This window comes from Triticum urartu, chromosome 5A, assembly GCF_056163025.1.
Source record: "Triticum urartu cultivar PI428250 chromosome 5A, HENAU_Tu73, whole genome shotgun sequence".
Classification (NCBI taxonomy): domain Eukaryota; kingdom Viridiplantae; phylum Streptophyta; class Magnoliopsida; order Poales; family Poaceae; genus Triticum; species Triticum urartu.
The window spans coordinates 517,860,249-517,875,560 of record NC_141877.1 but is presented as its reverse complement, the minus strand read 5'-3'; the positions used below and the strand labels follow the sequence as shown (position 1 = coordinate 517,875,560).

Sequence of the window (15,312 nt, the reverse complement as noted above, 5' to 3'; positions counted from 1 at the left end):
GAGAGATTTCACTCGCGGCGACCGGGTCTTGCTCACGCCGTTGGGCATGCATGTGCAGGCTGACCGATCCTAGAAAGGTTCCTCTGCGTTTGCGTTTGTTGAGTGAGGGGCCGGGCCAACTAAACCAGTGCGCATGCACGTACGAGCGCGCGTAGTCGGTGAACCGTCCAGCGGGCACGTATATATGCTATAGCTCTATGGGAAATGACGTTGGTTCCCGGGTATACACACTCGATATGGATTTATTTTTTAATAATTTCGTAAAACCTCATAAAATTTCACAACTTTTTTCGAGTAACTTGGCTTTCTTTTGCACTAGTATATAAATTTTCAGGAAGGAAATTCTGTGTTCACTTCTGGGCAAAGAAAAACAGAACCTATTGCTATATAGTACAAGTTATTGTTCACACCTATTTGTCCTTTAATTTTTTATTTTTTTGCCCTGAAGTCAATTGGGTTTTTCTTTTGTGATTTTTTTACGAGTACGATAAAAGGTCAAGTTTATTTCGAAAATTATATTTAGAATTTATTTTACTTCTTATTTAATTACTAATTTTCATATAGGGTGTATATACACCCAGGAGCCAAACATTCTTGTCTTCGAGTTCCTGATTACATTTAAACCATTGGGGTACCGAAGTCTTCATCTTGTTGTATCCACCGGTGCCTCGCCGTGAGCATGACTCTTTGTCGCCTCTGGTCCTCCGTCTTGGCGGAGAAAATTTATGTAAATCCAAAAGCATGCAAAAGCAGTGGCCAGAAAAGTCGTCGTTGTAGACCAAAAGTCGCTGGTGAATGCAATCGGTCAAGCAAGTCGCCAACTAAAGAAAAAAAACTAAAAAGAGCTTGTAAAAACCCCGGAGACCACGACTCCCGGTCGAATCCAAACAGATCCACCGGAATCAATTCAGACTGGATCCTAGAAGACCTATCGAAGACACACATCCACATGCACTCTGCCGGCGATAAGCACACCAACAAAATGAGGATAGGGCGGGGAGGACATTATCCTTACACTAGGACAATGAAGCCACCTCGCCGCCACAATCTAGTCGCATAGACACCCTAGAGAAAACCTGAACCAAGTTGCCCACGCGGTTGACATATTACAGTTATGCTATCATTCAAAATTCCAGATAAAAACAGCAATGACTTGGTTGAGTGGGTATGCTCATTACTGGAGATGACGTAGAAGACAAGAGATCAAGATAGAGAATGACACCCCTCCAGAAAGATGGAGTAAGATAAGGCAGGTCGAAAGGTCTCATGCTTTGTAAGCTACCATATATCTTGAACAAAATGTCTTTCTTCAGTCACAACGAGAAGTAATATTGTATTTTGTGTGAATAGAAAACAGATTCAACACTTTATATCAAAGTCAACCAACGTTTTTATCTATAGCTGAATCTTCAGATATTGGAACAAATTGAAGTATTTATGTACCCGCATAAAATATGCCAACAAATTTCTATCAATTGCAAAGAAATAATACCTCTACGGTGGCTTCTCAATTACCGATTAACCTTTGTTTTTTTCTTCTACGAAAATAGGGAAGGCAATAAGCCTCTACACCAAGTGATGCACACAGTCTATCCCAATTAAGCTTGATGTGTTGCCATAATTAGCAGTTAGGGACCTACGTTCAACCAAGTTCTTCAAACTGTTGTATTTGCATCTATACTGGTTAATGCACTCCATTTTTTTCTTAAAATGGATGTTATCAAGATCCACGGCCGAATTAACGGTGCACATTCATTTTACAATGATAGCCACATAGAGCTTATTTATCATCGTGAGATCGTTACACTCACTAAATGCCTGCATCACTCACTGCCTTATTCCATGGTAGAGTAGGTATGTGACTGCGTATCTCCTTGGAGGCTTCATTTATGCAGCCATGGCACGAACATGGCTTGCGCCACCATTGTGCTGAAACTTGGAGACCGCACAATCCGTCGAGAAGAGGCCCGATGAGAAGTACTTTGGCGTGCCACCCATGATGGGCATCTTGGCTGTGACATTCATCTTATTGACGTAGTTAGACCGGTAGGTTTGGCCGAGCACGCCATCGACAACGTCGGTGAGGGAATGAAACTTGAAGCGAAGGTCAAGGTGCACGAGACTGTCCTTCGCGGTCTTGCCATAGCTGTGGATCTTAGAGTCCTCGTCCGTGATCGGCACGGCGTTGGCCGAGATGCTGAACACATTGGCGAAATCCACCTTGATGGAGTTGACAATGTCTGTGCGTTGCACGGATAGACCGGATTGGACCTTGGACACCCACTGGGCATTGTTGGCGGTGTCTATATTGATGGGCTCCCCATTGAAGGTTATCTCAATGTGGTCCTCGTCCTCCTCCCACTCGACAGCCTTGCGAGCGCCTACAAAGAGGCGGTGGTCGCCGAAGGTGACACCGATGGCCTGTATCCATGTGAAGTTCCTCCCATTGACGGGGTTGTGGTTGCCGATAAAGTGCGCGTTGATGTGGAGATCGACGTCGGAGACGATGCAGAAATCCCGATCCTTCCTGCCATGGAAGTAGTAGGTGACACCGTCGCCACCGGTGAAGCTAGGGTCGCCACACGAAGTGCCTGGAAACTCCACGCACCCTACATACACGGATCAAACTCAAAGGTGTATAAATCGACACTAATCCAAAAGTGAAATTTAAATTTGGTATGCAACATATTGATCGACATATGAATATATACTGGACGTACTGCATGTGGTCTCGCAGTAGCTGCATGACATGGAGCAGGACTTGGGGCAGAGGTCCGGGCACTGCGCGATGCATGTATCGCCCCAGTCGTCTTCGCAGGTGAAGATGCGGTTGGGTTTGTTGTAGTTGACACGGTAGGGTTGGCCGTTGGCGTAGGAGGGGACCTGGGACTGGGGAGGCGGGGTGTGGTGGGAAGGAGGAGGGGTGTAGGGAGGATGCTGGCCCACGACGCCTACCGCAAATGCCGCCACCAGAAAGAAGCACCAGCCTACCAGTGCCCGAGCCATTGTTGCCACGACGAGGGTGGTCGATCTAGATGAATATTGCAGTGTGTGTATCAGTGTATGTGTGTGTTGTTGTTGTGTGGCAGCTATAGTGTTAGCGAGGGATATCTTATAGGAGATGGATGGCTGTGACTTTAACGGAAAGGTTATTTGGAGGGCAAGTGACTTGTTTGGGAAGTGCCGTAGGGCAGGAAAAAGTACTAGCAACTTGCTGGATGGAATTGACTAAGTCAGGGTCTACCATCTAGTTGACATACATATATATATGGCCAGCTAGATGTATGCATACCCGTGATATTTGCATGCACGTGCAGTTTATAATGTAAAAATAGCTGCCGACAGGTACTTTTGCTGCTCCTTCACATGATCAAGGCAAATTATTTGTGGCACACTCACTTGATCCACCGGATCAGCATCTGTTTGTAGTTTCCGAGGGAAGGGTTGATTTGTTCAAGAGGTCAAAATGTTGGTTCATGCTGGAGGACTGAAACCATTCCATTATATATCGCCATTCTCATGGATTCTCAGGTGTATATATATATAGATGACATGTCGTCAAGTAGAAGGAGAGAAATCAGGATATAATGAAGCCGCTCAAGAAAGATAGAGAGAGATAAGAGAGGTGAACGAATCTTGGAACGATATTCATTTTCTAAATAAACACGTGTGAATAAATTTCAAGCAATTGTAAAGAGAAAAAACAAACCTACGGTGGCCTCTTGCCGCCCAACCTTGTTGCCACCTTTACTCATGGTTGGCGACCCACGTTCAACGCCGATTCTAGGAAAGCAAACTCGATTGAGCAACCAGATATGGGGTTTACTTCCCTGCAACAAAAGATAGGACGCCGATAACGCCCACACTTGTGGGTGTTAACGGGTCTGCCCACATATTTTATGTGGTGTTTAAGAGTATCAGCCCACACGCATACGTGTAGGCGAAACAAGTAATGTCCACGCGTTTTTTTTTTCGCAGTCCCTCTCACATGCCTACGTGTGGGCAAAATAGATAACGCCCACACGCCCGTACATCAGGCCTCCTACATCATGGTCCCACACACTCCGCGTGACAGTCACCACGCCCTTCGCAGTTGTCATGGTCCGGACCCTCTTTCATGTTCGTTTAACTGCAGCCATGTCGCTGAACTACAGTTGTCATGTCGGACAACTATAGTTGTCATGGTTGCTCAACTGCAGTTGCCATCACAGGTCAAGTGCTAGATGCTTTTTTTGTACAACCGCAACTGTTGCCATGTATGGTTTGGTTTACTATAGTTTCCATGATTTGAAAATTTTAGGGGTTGCCACCTACTAACACTAGACAGTTGCCATGTATGGTCTGGTTTACTACAGTTGTCATGATTTGAAAACTTTAGGAGTTGCCACCTACTAACGCTAGGCAGTTGCCGTGTAGCGCTACAAAAATACATGGCAAAATAATATGTTCGGGTAAAGAGAGAATTGCTATCTGCTTACAAGCACACTAGGGCAGTTGCTATGTACCCTGCAAAACACATGGCAACTGACATGTTCGGGTAAAAGAGAGAGTTGACATCTGCTTACAAGCACACTAGGTCAGTTGTTATGTACCCTGCAAAACACATGGCAACTGGCAGCTTTGGGTGTGGGAGAGGAGACGGGCGTGTGGGCGAACTGACAAATGCCCACACACCAGCCCCTGTGCGTGAGTGAAAACTGACGTGTGGGCGAACTTGTAAACGCTCACACACGGTCCCTCCGTGTGGTGAAAATGAACGTGTGAGCAACCGGATGAATGCCCACACACCAGCCCAGTCCTACGTGACACCACAAACATGCCAAGATTCGTGCAACCACAAACAGACGTGGATTCATGCGTGTGGACGAGATGCAAACACCCACACGTGTGGGCGTTAGTATTTCCGAAAAGATATGGGGTTTAATTCCCTTCCAAGATTTTGGAAAATGTGATGAAATCATTACTGTTACAACTATATGCTTGCAAGAAAAACAAGAAGTGCATACAAAGGCTGAGCTCCATAGAGCTCTTTGTTTATTTTTCAGCGAAAATACTATTTTCATACATTGAAAAAATCTGAAAAGAAAGTATATACATAGATGTATATTTGTAGTATACAAGTATAAATTCTCATGAACATATATGTTCATATGTAACATACACAAAAAGATAGATACATAGATTAAAATGGTTTTTTCTTTGTTGTTTTTGGGCCAGATATTTTTGTGTAGCATGCAAATAATCAAATTACTTGATGAAACTTTGTACATACCTGAAGAACATGCATATGTATTTGTATTAAAAAAAGACATTTTTTGAATTTTTAAATATATTTTGGTTTTTTAAACGGGCTCCATGGAGCCCGGCCTCTACAATGCCGCACTCTGCATTTTTTTGGCTATTATACATATTAGTTTCGCAAAGTAGGGCGTTTTGGAGGTCGAGCGCCATGGAGGCCATTTTTTTAAATGAACTTTTCAGTTTAAAAAAGATCTGAAAAACAATATACATATGTACAAAGATGTAATGTATATATGCGTAAAATTTCACGATGAAATACCTTGAATTGCAAGCTGGAAAATATCATGGACTTTCAGAATGAACAATGCATGTGCTGAAAAGTCACATGTTTTTTTTATGTAGCTCCCATTTCAATGCATTTTGTGATGCAAATTTGCACACAGGTACATTATGGTGTGTCGGTATATGTGTATTTGTCATGGAAGTATAAATTTTGAGTTTTTATAAAATTCGCCTCCATGAAGCTTGGCCACCATTTAGCATTTTCGGCGAGGGTCGTCCAGTTGACACAGTCCTACAGTATGTAATTAGCCCTAGACGAGGATGTCTGCTTTATGGGTGTATATAAACCCTATATGAGGAAAAAAAGTAATTAAATGAAAATTAAAATATTTTAAAATAAACTTGACCTTTTATTGTACTTTTTAAAAATCCAAAAAGGAAAAAAAACGTTGACTTCAGAAAGAAAAAAAATTAGGCCAAAAAAGTGTCAATAGTGACTTCTATAGAATAATAAAAATATTGGAACTGAAGTCAACAGCGGTTTTTTATTTGCGAGAATTTATATACTAGTGCAAAAGAAAGTCAGGTTTATCCCAAACAGACATTTAAACTTTGTTGAATTGTTCTTTCCCATATAGGGTGCATATACACCCAGGAACCAAAGGGCATTTCTCACTAACCATGTACTTTCTTCGTTCCGAATTATTTATCATAGATATGGATGTATCTAAATGTATTTTAGTTCTAAATATATTCATTTCTGCAACGAGTAATTTAAAACGGAAGGAATACTATCAAGAAGATAGCCAACTGTAAAGAAGCCGACATCATGTTGGTGCTTCCGCGCGTCGGTGACTACCAGTTGCCGACTAGAGCATGTAGCGATGACCACCTAGGCGAGAGAGAACAGAAGCATGGCCCCTTATTTCTCTTCTCATAAAAACAACGGGCCTCTGTTTCCCACTATTCAGGCCCGTTCGCATATTGGCCTGTTCGCCATGTTGGTGGATCTTGGGCGCGCATATGTGTCGCTTATAGCATATAGTGAGATGTAGGGCAGACTGGCGTTTCCTATTTGGCGCTGCAGGCGCCAGTTATAGCTCATTTTGCAAACTGGCGCCTGCAGCGCTGGGAGCTGGGCCGGCCCATCTAATATTTTCTTTTTTTCAAAACGAAAAAGACGAACCGGCGACCTCCTCCTACTAGCTGGGATGAACCAACCACCGCCCTAGCAGACCTCAGCTGAAAAAATTCATCTTTCTACCCTTTTCATCGTTCCTCTTTTCTTCTCCTTCTTCTTTTTCTTCCTTTTTATTCTTCCTGGTTCGCATACTTTTTTGTTAAAATGGACGAGCTTTCTTAAAATTTGAGAACTTATTTCCAAATTTGATGAAATAATTATTAAATTTCGATGAATTTTTTTTATAAAATTGGTGATTTTTTTTTCAATTTCGATTAACTATTTCCAAATCGGAATTTTTTTTTTCATTTTTGATGAACTTTTTTCTAAATCTATGAACTTTCTTCAAAATTGACGAACTTTTTTCAAAATCAGTGAACTATTTTTCAAATTGGATGAACTTTTTTAAAAATCGATGAACTTTTTGTTCAAAATCGGTGAACTTTTTTCAAAATCGACGAACTTTTTTCAAAATCAATGAACCTTTTGTTCAAAATCGGTGAACTATTTCCAAACTTATGAACCTTTTTTCAAAATTTCATGTACTTTAATCCTAAATTTTGTGAACTTTTTTCAAATTCGTGATATTTTTCTCAAATTCATGATTTAGTTCATTTTGTACGCACCTTTTTCAATTTTATGAACTTTCTCAAAATTCACGTTTTTATATGGTGCATTCGTTTTTTATTTAATCATAAAATAATACGCATAATAGGCTGGATAAATAATAAGGATTATTTGTCCTCAAAATGAACAACTAAGGAAGTACGGCTAGGTTGTGTTTGAAGATTTGGTTGCAGGAGGTGCGAGTTCGAATCCTGGGTCCATAACATTTTTTTGCTATCCGCGCTCTTCCCTCCGTTTCTTGGGCCGGCCCACGACGCGAGGCATGCGACCGCCGCTATCGCTAGCCAGCGCCTACCGCCTACAGCGCCGAACAGGAGCTCCCGGGAAGACTCGCCTGAAGCGAGTGTTGTACTGGACCGGCCCAGCGCACGAGAGGCAAGCCACAACCTCATTTTTCTCGGGGTTCTCACACTTTTATGTTTTCAATTTTTTTATACTTCCAAATATTTTAAATATATTACAAAAATCACATTCATTAAAACAACGCTCGTCATATCGTTGTGCCATAATTTTATGATGGGTCTTTCGTTTTAAAAAATCAGAGCTTTTCGGGTCTAGTTTACCGATCCGTCCATAAATACGTATGAAAGTTGAAGTTTATGTGATGGATGTGACCGGTATCAATCAATGAAACAGTGGCTCTATGCAGGATTTCAATAGAATGAAATACATCATAAGTAGTAGTAATTGAAAGCCCTGGGACTGCAACCGGAACTACCCGATCCACTGAAATATGATAAGGGATAGGTACTTCATCCGCTGGTATCATTGTAGAGTGATCGCTACCTATCTGGCTTGAAAAGCCCCCCCTCCCCCCCCCCTGCGTCGTCCGCTCCTGGGCGACACGGGGGCGAACCCCTAGATCCGGCGCCAGGCCACCCCCGCCCGCCTACTCCTCCCTCCGCCGTCGTCGGCGGCCGTCCCGGGCTCCGCCCGTGCGGTTGTTGGCGGCGGCGGGGCGTCCCTGCGTGCTCCCTTGCCCGGATCTGCCCCCATCTCTCCTCCCGACGGCGACCCCTCCTCTCAGGCATCCTCTCTTGGCGCGGTGCTCGGCCCCGGATCTGGCCTCTGCGGCGTCGGCCATGGCGGCCGCCGTCCCGGCCGTGCTTCGGGGTGGCTTGAGGTCCAGCTGCCCGTCTGGCTGCCATGGTGGCCTCCCTTCCAGATCTGCGCTGGTGGCAGCCTGTGGTCCTCCTCTTGACCGGCGGGAGGACGTGTAGGGGATGTGGCCCCTCTGCCCGGCCTGGGCGTGCTGCCCCTGCTCCGGTTCTTGGGGTTGCCCCCCGGCTGGATCGGAGGTGTTTGAGCGCCGCAGGCCCCCTTCCCCGGTGGATGTCATGGTGGTCTGGTTCGTCGTTCTGGCGTGGTGTTGGGGCTGCTCCCTGTGTTGGTGGAGATGCTCGTGGTGGGTGGATGCCGGGGCGGCGGCCCCTGGTTGTGCGGGCGGCGCCGGCTCTACGGCGAGCGGCGGCCGCGAGGGCTGTACCGCAACCTCGGTCGTGCGGGCGACAAGGTTGTGGCGGGCGTGCTCTGTCTGGTGAAGATCAATGCCCTCCGCTCGTGGATGCACCCACCGGCCTGATCCGGCCATGGCGGCTTTGTCGACTCGGCCCGTGCTCTCGGGTTCGGGTGGTTGGGAGTGGAGTGTGGGACCGGGGGAAACCCTTGGCCTTTGGTGGCCATGGCGAGGCCGTCTCCATTTTCTTGGAGTCGGTCCCCTTCTTGGAGGCCTCGTTGAGATCCACTTCTGCTTCCTTCTTCCTCGCTCCGCATGGGGCGAAAGCCCTAGTTCCCCTTGTGGGCGGCGGCGACGTGTCGACGTCGTTCCCTTCCTGGAGGCGTCGTCTGGGGTTCGTGGAGGTGTGGATGGTGCTTTTCTGCTTGGTGAGGGCAATGTGGCGGCGAGCTGTTCGATGTTCTTCGTCTTCTCCGCGCGGTCTTCATCTTTTGTAGGCGCTCTTTAGCTTGCGTCTGGTTGGGTGGCTGCCCAGGTGGTGGTGAGGTCGTGGGATCCCAGCGGAGGTGGTGCTCTACTCCCTCATGCCCGGGCTGCCAGGCGGCATTGTCCAATCGGCTCTATGGTGAGCACTCTACCTTCCGACGGTTCGGCGCCCTTCGAGCCAGGGCGAGAGGATAGTGGTCTTCTTTGGAGGTAGAAGCGAGTGGCTTGTTGTCCTTGGCATGTTCTGCGGGAGTAGGCGAGGAGATGTTGGTTGTCGATGCTGGTTTCTTGCTGCCCTCACCCTGCTGCTGGTGTGGCTACTGCTCAGGGTGTCTGACCTTGGTGATCTTGGCTAGGCTCCTATTACTATCTCTTGTTTGCCTGTATCACAAATAGGTCGTAAGCTGCTATAGCTCTCTGTATCTTTGCCGTTTCTTGTTTCTTTACTTGTTGTACGCTTACTTGTAATCCTGGCCGGTTGATGGCTTTGTTAATTCAAAACTGGGTTAGGTTCGAGCCTTTTCTCGGGCTCGGCCGACACCTTTTCTCTAAATCCGGCTTGAAAAGGTGGTCCGGGAGCTTCCTCTCTTCCAGCAAGCAAAACAAGATCCAAGTGTAAGAGCTAGTCTATTTTTATTGTACATAATGCAATTCGATTCCGGATTGGTTTCGAATAAAGGGAATGCGCGAGCAGGGGCAAAGATTGGGGCTCTGGCTCTGGAGACTGTTCGAACGAAAAGAAAATGACTTCAAACAAAGTAAGAAAAGCTGGTATTAGGTTTTTCGTAGTTGGAGTCATGTTTTAGCTGCTCTTGGCACAGTTGACTTAATGGCTTAGTTTTCCTTCTTTTTTTTACCAGAATGAAAAAAGTTTCATAAAACATTTGAAAAATCTTAATCAATCATTTGAAAATATGTTAAACGTGTATAAAAAATGTTTCTCATGTATACAAAAAATGTACTATGTGTATGACAAAAGTTGATCATTTATTTAAACATTCTTAATCAAGCATTGAAAAATGTTAAATGTATACAAAATATATACAATGTGTATGGAAAGAATGTCGAACTTGTACTTAACATGTTAAATGTGTATTAAAAATTGTTCAAGTGTATAAAACAATGTTGTTCATGTGTTGAGTATGTTCTAAATAGCAATAAAATGTTTTTTCACACACAATGTACATTTTTGAATGAACCAGGAAGATTTTAAATACATATTTGACTTTTTTTAAATAAATAACTGATTTTAAAAATATATGTTTTATGTCTACTTTTGCTTAATATACGTTCTACATTTTTTATACACATGATCAACATTTTTATATACATGTTTACCATTTTAAAAACACATTATTAATATTATATATATATATATAAACTAAAGCAAAACTAAGAAAAGCAACAAAAACTGAAGAAAAAAACAATGGAAATCAAAAGAAAGGAAAAGAAAAAATCCAAAGGGAAAACTACAAAAAGAATGAAAAACAGTGAAAACCAAGGAAGAAAACGAAGAATACCGATGGAAAATATGAAAGATAAAAAGAGAACCAAAAAAATGAAGAAGAAAAGAAAAGGCCAGCAAAAACCAAGACAAATAAAAGAAAACAATAAAATATAAAAACAGATAAAGAAGTGAAATACCTGGTGAAAACAAAAAAAAATAAACACTTGGAAAGAAAAAAAAACAGTTAAACCAGGAAGTGATTGCGTACGAGTGAGCAAAAAAATCAGATAAACAAGCCGGCCTAGTTGCTATTCTAAAGGGAAAAAATTAGACCAACTCAGAAGCTAACCTTCATTGGCATTTTTTTTATATAAAAGAAACTCCACAAGTATCACACATTCGAGCCGGGACTTAAATTCGAATGCACTAACAGCAACCTCAGCTGCCCAGCCAACGGATCAACATCCGATCCTCTGCTATTGAATGGAAAAAGTCCTTCAGGCGAGAGAAGCTAAGGACTCGCACACAACGGCTCCTGTACCGGGTCTCTCATTCCATGGCCTTTTGTACATTTTTTAGTTGCTTCAAAGAAAAGTATACGTGCGAATCAACCTGTGGTTGAGTTGGTTAGGTGAACAGTGATATCTCCAACCCATCAGGGTTCAAATTTTGGTGCTTGCATTATTTCTGGAGGTGCTCATAGGGATATGATATGCGCGTGTATATGAGCGCTTGTGTTTGTACTGATGCTCAAAAAAAAGTATACGTTTTTTAGTTACAAAGTACAGTATCTTTTTTCCCCGGCTGAACTATATATCATATTTTGACACATTTGTTTCTTAAACAAAATGTTTCGTGCTATCTCTATAGTAGAGACGAGAAATATTGTAAGTCTAGAAGCAAAAGCTAGCGGCATAGCACCTTTGACTCCTAAGAGCATCTTTAGCCGTGTCTTTAGAAAGGCCTTTTCAGACGATTTTTTCATGCCGGCGTTACAAAAACGGTCCAGTTGTGTCTTTAAGAGTCTGATTTTCGCCGGCCTAGGCCGAAATCAGTGTCGGTGGATCCAGACCGAACCCGACGGGTTGGAGGGCGCCCAGGGGCACCGGGGCGAGTTGTTTTGGCGCGAAACAGCCGCGGACCCGTCGAGTCAGCGAGACGGGTGCTTCGTCGCCCTCATCGCCTCGATTCCCGCGAGAATCAATGCCACGGCTGCCGCGCTGCCGTCGCCGGTTAGCCTTGCCGTTGATTCCTCACGGGCGGCGCGTCACGGGGCGGCGCGCCAACGCCTCCCCTCCCGCGCACGCGTACACACGAGCGCGACTATATAAACCGGTGGCCTTCCTCGCCTCTGGCCACACCAGCCCTAGCCGTCGAGCTCTACCTCTCCCGTGCGCCGCCGTCGAGCCCTCCCTCTCCCTCTCCCGTGCGCCACCCCAAACCCTCCCTCTCCCTCTCCCGATGGCCGAACGTTTCCCCGGCGACAAGGCGGCGGCCAACGACTTCGGCCGCCGCTTTCCGCGAACAGGAGTCATGGCTCCTGTTCAAGGCCAGCATCCCGGCACCGCGGGACATGCGCGCCGGGCCGACGGGGTGGAGGATCAACAACGGGGGAGTGCCCATTCCCCCGTTGCCCGACGCCGTGGCGCGCGCACCCTACTTCGCCGCCAAGATAGAGATCCTGCGCTCCTCCCTCACCGACGAGCAGCTCGCCCTGCTCTAGTACGCCGCCGACAACCACGCGGCGTGGACGGCATACTTCGAGCACCGTCAGCAGCAGAGGCTGGCGTCCACCAACAGGGCGCCGGTGGTGGGCGGCACGAAGAACAGCGAGGGGCGCCACCTGTGGTGGGGCGTCCTCGGCCGCACGCTTGAGGGCGTGCTGACGCACCTTGATGGCGGCAACAACCCGCCGCTGGCATACCCTCCCCGGCGAGGGCGGCCGCCCCGGCCCAACCTGACGCGCCGGGCAATGGATGCCCAGGAGGTTCGGCTCCTCCTCGTCTTCCTCCTCGCACTCTTCTTCCCACTCCTCCAGCTCTCCAGCGCTGCTCGACGTCAAGACCGAGCCCGCGGCGGAGACGCCGCTCGGCCGGCGCACTCGCAGCGCCGGCATCGTCATCAACGAGGGCGGCCGGCGCGCTTCCTCGTCAGCTCCTCCGCGCTTCGTCAAGCCAAAGACGGAGCCGGGGCTCGTGCCGGTGAAAACGGAGCCGGGTCTCCCCGCCGTGAAGACGGAGCACGGCGACGTGGAGCTCGACGACGACACGGCCCTGGGATGGGCGCATAAGGACTCCCTGAAGATGGCGAGGGAGCGTCAGTGCGCCGCCCTGCGGCGGTTCGAGAAGCGCCGCCGGGGCCGCGACGAAGGAGTCGTCGTCGTCATCGAAGACAGCGACGAGGACGACGCGCCGCCACCACCAGTCCGCCATGGCGATGCCGGTCAGGGGTCCACCAGGGACGGCCGCGTCAAGGAGGAGAAGGCCGACGATGATGACAGCGGTGAGGATGGCGGCGACGACGGCGACTACTCCGCGTTCAGCCAGTTCCTTTTTTAAATATATTTGCTATGTAAAAAGCCGCGAACATGTCCAATATATGTCAAAGTTTGTTGAAATTTAGACGTGTTCAGCCGAACTTCGCTGAACGCTTTCTTTTTTGAAAAAATCTAGACGCGTCTGAGGACGGCCCTGGGGCGATGGCTGAGAACCAATTCGTTCTAGAGCGTTTTTTTGCGCCGGCTCACCTCCAGACGGCGATTTTAGGCGTTGGAGATGCTAGAAGGAAAACGGTTCAAAGTATTGCATGTATTTTCAAGTGTTTTCAATCTGTACCGAGCACTATAAATGAAGCATGAGGAGAACCTCGTACGTCCCAGTCGGCCAGTCCACATCGACCTTAACCTCCAGCCGCTCCTTACCCCACGCAGCCAATGGCGATCTCCAAGCTCATGGCATCGCTCTTCGCTTTCACGGCTGTGGCAGCGACGCTGCCGCCGTCCGAAGCGAGGGTGCAGGGGTTCACCACCACAACCGCGAACCAAGAAGAAGCAGATCCTTCGTCCAAGGCCGCCGCCCAGGCCGGAGGCACCCCCGGCTTCTCCCTCCCGCTGCCTCAGATCCCCGGCCTTCCGCCGTTGTTCGGCGGCTTTCCCTTCCCGCCATTGCCACAGATCCCCGGGCTCCCACCGTTGTTCGGGCCGCTCCCCGGCGCGCCAGGCGCTCCACCAGCTCAAGGCCTGCCCGGCCTCCCACACTTCCCGCGCAGCGCTGGCTCTGCTGCCGCCCCATCGCCGCCACCGCCCGCGGAGTGCCTGACGCCATTGATGCAGATGGCGCCATGCGTGGACTACCTCACCAACATCACCGTCGTCACGCTCCCGGCCACGTGCTGCGACGGCCTCAAGTCGGTCATCAGCGGCGCGCCCATCTGCCTCTGTCACGGCATGAACGGCGGCATGAGCAAGCTCTTCCCGAGGCCCATCGATCCGATCCGGATGCTCATCCTGCCGCTCGGGTGCGGCGCCATGCTGCCACTAGGGACGCTTCTCACGTGCTCCGGTAAGTTGCAGCTTTTACGTGTTTTGTTCTCTCGTTCCGTGTGGATCGTTAATGAATTCATGATGATGTTCGACAGCTCAACCCCTGCCGCCGCTGGCGCCCCCTACTTCTCCCGTGTCTCCGGCGCCTGCTGGTTCTCCCGTGTCAGCACCTACAGGTAATATTAATTTCTAACCACGACAATCTGAATTCTGTGATATATGCGTGTCCCTCTAATCTATTTATATTATTCCCTTCTGATTTTGTCTTTCAGAGGCTTCACCATAAAAAAAAGGGAAAAAGAAAGAAGATGATGAATGGGTAGGAGAATGGTTTCGTGAAGAGTATTTACTCTTAATGTTTAGTTACATGGCCGCTTTAGTTTTACCAAGACATGTTACAAGGGATAAGATCTCATCGTTTCAGAGTTTAAATAGCCACGGAGAGTATAGTCATGTGTAAAGGTCGTCAATGAATAATACACTAGATGAATATACATTCGTTATTTGAATTCTTTGATTTACGTGAGACACTGCTTCAGTGCCTTAAGGCATCTGCCTTTGTGTTTATGACATGTGGACCCAACAGGTGGCTGGTCCACATGTCCGTTTGTGTGATGGCCGAGAATGCTTTTTGTTGTGTATATATACATCTGTGTTGTTTCTGTTCGGCAGCGGTTGAACAACATTCACATCGTCAGAGACCTTGGCTGCAACCTAGCTAACCACAGCTGAGCATGCATGCATGTCCAAGTTTTTTGTTGGTGATAGCATGCATGTCCAGGTTGTTTTTTTAGGCAAATGCATGTCCATGTAGGCACCATGTCCAGGGTGAGACAGAATAACGGGCCTCTGTTTTCCAGTTAAAAAATGGGCGTATGTTTTCCTAGCCCACGAACGAAATGCTGCAGGTCCACTCCGGATGTCGCCCACGGCCGCCTGGAGCTGTCTGTTTGCTTTGCCTCAAAAAACAACTGTCTGTTTGCTTTTTCCACGTCGACGCGATGACACGACACGCGGCCGAGAGCGCGCTGGCGTGGCCGACACGTGGGAGG

General features: G+C 47.5%; 2 protein-coding genes across 2 annotated transcripts; one reads left to right on the top strand and one right to left on the bottom strand.

Moving 5' to 3' along the window:
* Positions 1-1,641: 1,641 nt before the first annotated feature.
* Positions 1,642-3,072, bottom strand: LOC125556449 (uncharacterized). The gene is made up of 2 exons (XM_048719180.2): positions 2,721-3,072; positions 1,642-2,609 (listed from the first exon to the last, which is right to left on the bottom strand). The coding sequence occupies exons 1-2, from the start codon at positions 3,004-3,006 to the stop codon at positions 1,888-1,890; spliced, it is 1,008 nt and encodes a 335-aa protein (XP_048575137.2). The 5' UTR covers positions 3,007-3,072; the 3' UTR covers positions 1,642-1,887.
* A 10,539-nt stretch (positions 3,073-13,611) lies between these two features.
* LOC147972388 (uncharacterized) lies at positions 13,612-14,546 on the top strand. Its single transcript, XM_087524316.1, has 3 exons — positions 13,612-14,279; positions 14,356-14,436; positions 14,533-14,546. Exons 1-3 carry the CDS (start codon positions 13,652-13,654, stop codon positions 14,544-14,546), a joined length of 723 nt encoding a protein of 240 aa, XP_087380442.1. The 5' UTR covers positions 13,612-13,651.
* Positions 14,547-15,312: the final 766 nt, after the last annotated feature.